The 1,358-nt window shown below is 35.6% G+C and overlaps 1 protein-coding gene across 1 annotated transcript in view; it reads left to right on the top strand.

Annotated features, from left to right (window-relative positions):
• Positions 1-681, top strand: part of LOC117108144 (exosome complex component RRP43-like) — a 3,805-nt gene extending 3,124 nt beyond the window's left edge. Inside the window, exons 9-10 of the mRNA XM_033250097.1 lie at positions 49-169; positions 441-681. Of these exons, the coding sequence (XP_033105988.1) occupies positions 49-169; positions 441-553 (234 nt within the window). The 3' untranslated portion in view covers positions 554-681. The remainder of the gene's footprint in view (positions 1-48; positions 170-440) is intronic.
• The last annotated feature ends 677 nt before the right edge of the window (positions 682-1,358 follow it).

Here is a 1,358-nt window from a genome sequence, read left to right as displayed (position 1 = left end):
AGGAGACTTGGTTGTAAAGCATGGAAGCTGTCTCTTATAAAAATCTAGATGTGTATAAGAGACAGAATATTAATTGCAGACCCAACAGTTGAAGAGGAGGATCTAGCGACAGGAGTGGTTACTATCGCTTTGAATGAAAATAATAACCTCTGTTGTCTTCATAAACCAGGTAGGAAATTTTAATGACTGCAATGGTGGATACAGAAATGTCTAAAAAAAGAGGGGGGGGGGGATGTCCGATCAAAAGACAGCACTACCCTAGGGGGGTCCGGGGGCCCTGTAAAATTTTTGTTTTCTAGACACCTGGAAATAACCTCCAAAATTTCTTTTTTTTCCACTTTTCAAAGGGCGTGGGTGAAGGGTTAAATTTGATTAGCAAGTAAGCTAACTTCTTATTATATTTTATTGGCTTCTTTTTGTTATTATTTTCTTTTTCTTAGGTGGTAGCCCTTTGACTGAAAACCAGTTACAAGACTGTATCAACAGAGCTAAAGTAAGGACAGTTGAAGTCCGCAAACTTATAACAACAACAGCTGACAGCGTGGAGCGGTAGTTCTTAACATATTTCCTTGCTGACATTCAAACTTGCGCCACCAGTTGAGGATTTTCTGCTAAAATTCCAAAACGATCCATTCCCAGAAGCCGAAGCCTCCAATTGATAAAAAAAAAATTAAAGATGTTTCTTAATTTCTTGAACTGTGCATCCATCTGAATACATAAGTACTTTTAACCATGATGGTTATGGTGAACTATATTTACACTTTGATGTGTAAGAATTAAAGAAAAAAAAATTATTCCATATTTTGTAATAAAACTGGTTTATTTATACTGTATACAGTAGCTACAAAGCAGTGTCTATATGATTATTTGTTAGATACCAGTACCCTACATATCACAAAAAACTATCAGCATTATAAATATTGTTACATCACCAAATTACACACATAAATCATGATGTTTGTAGTCTATGAGATACCTGGATAAACCAACTATTGCCTTGTTTTCGTATTCAGGAACACCCCTCGAAAAAAATAGAACTGTCCATCCTTGTTCCCTTTTTGTCCTCGAATATGGAGTGCCCTCACTGCTTGTGAAGCTTTGTCTTTCGCGCGGGTTACAGAGATAACTCGCTGTTCTAGCGCTTGTGGACATTTTGGTAAACAAGGCAATAGTCGTTTTATCTAAGTATTCACAAAACTGACTCGACATTCAGAAAGAAGTTATATCACTATGATGTTTATTAAAACAGTTAAGAAATATTTTTCCTTTTTTCCAGTATAGAAATTTTTAATGGTCAGTGTTGTCTTACATAATATGCAAAATAGCATCTGCCTTTTAACCAATCAAAAGACATGAGG

Source organism: Anneissia japonica, unplaced genomic scaffold (assembly GCF_011630105.1).
Source record: "Anneissia japonica isolate Jap-2015-1 unplaced genomic scaffold, ASM1163010v1 scaffold288284_len1145801_cov181, whole genome shotgun sequence".
Classification (NCBI taxonomy): Eukaryota; Metazoa; Echinodermata; class Crinoidea; order Comatulida; family Comatulidae; genus Anneissia; species Anneissia japonica.
This window is presented reverse-complemented; position numbering and strand designations above follow the sequence as displayed.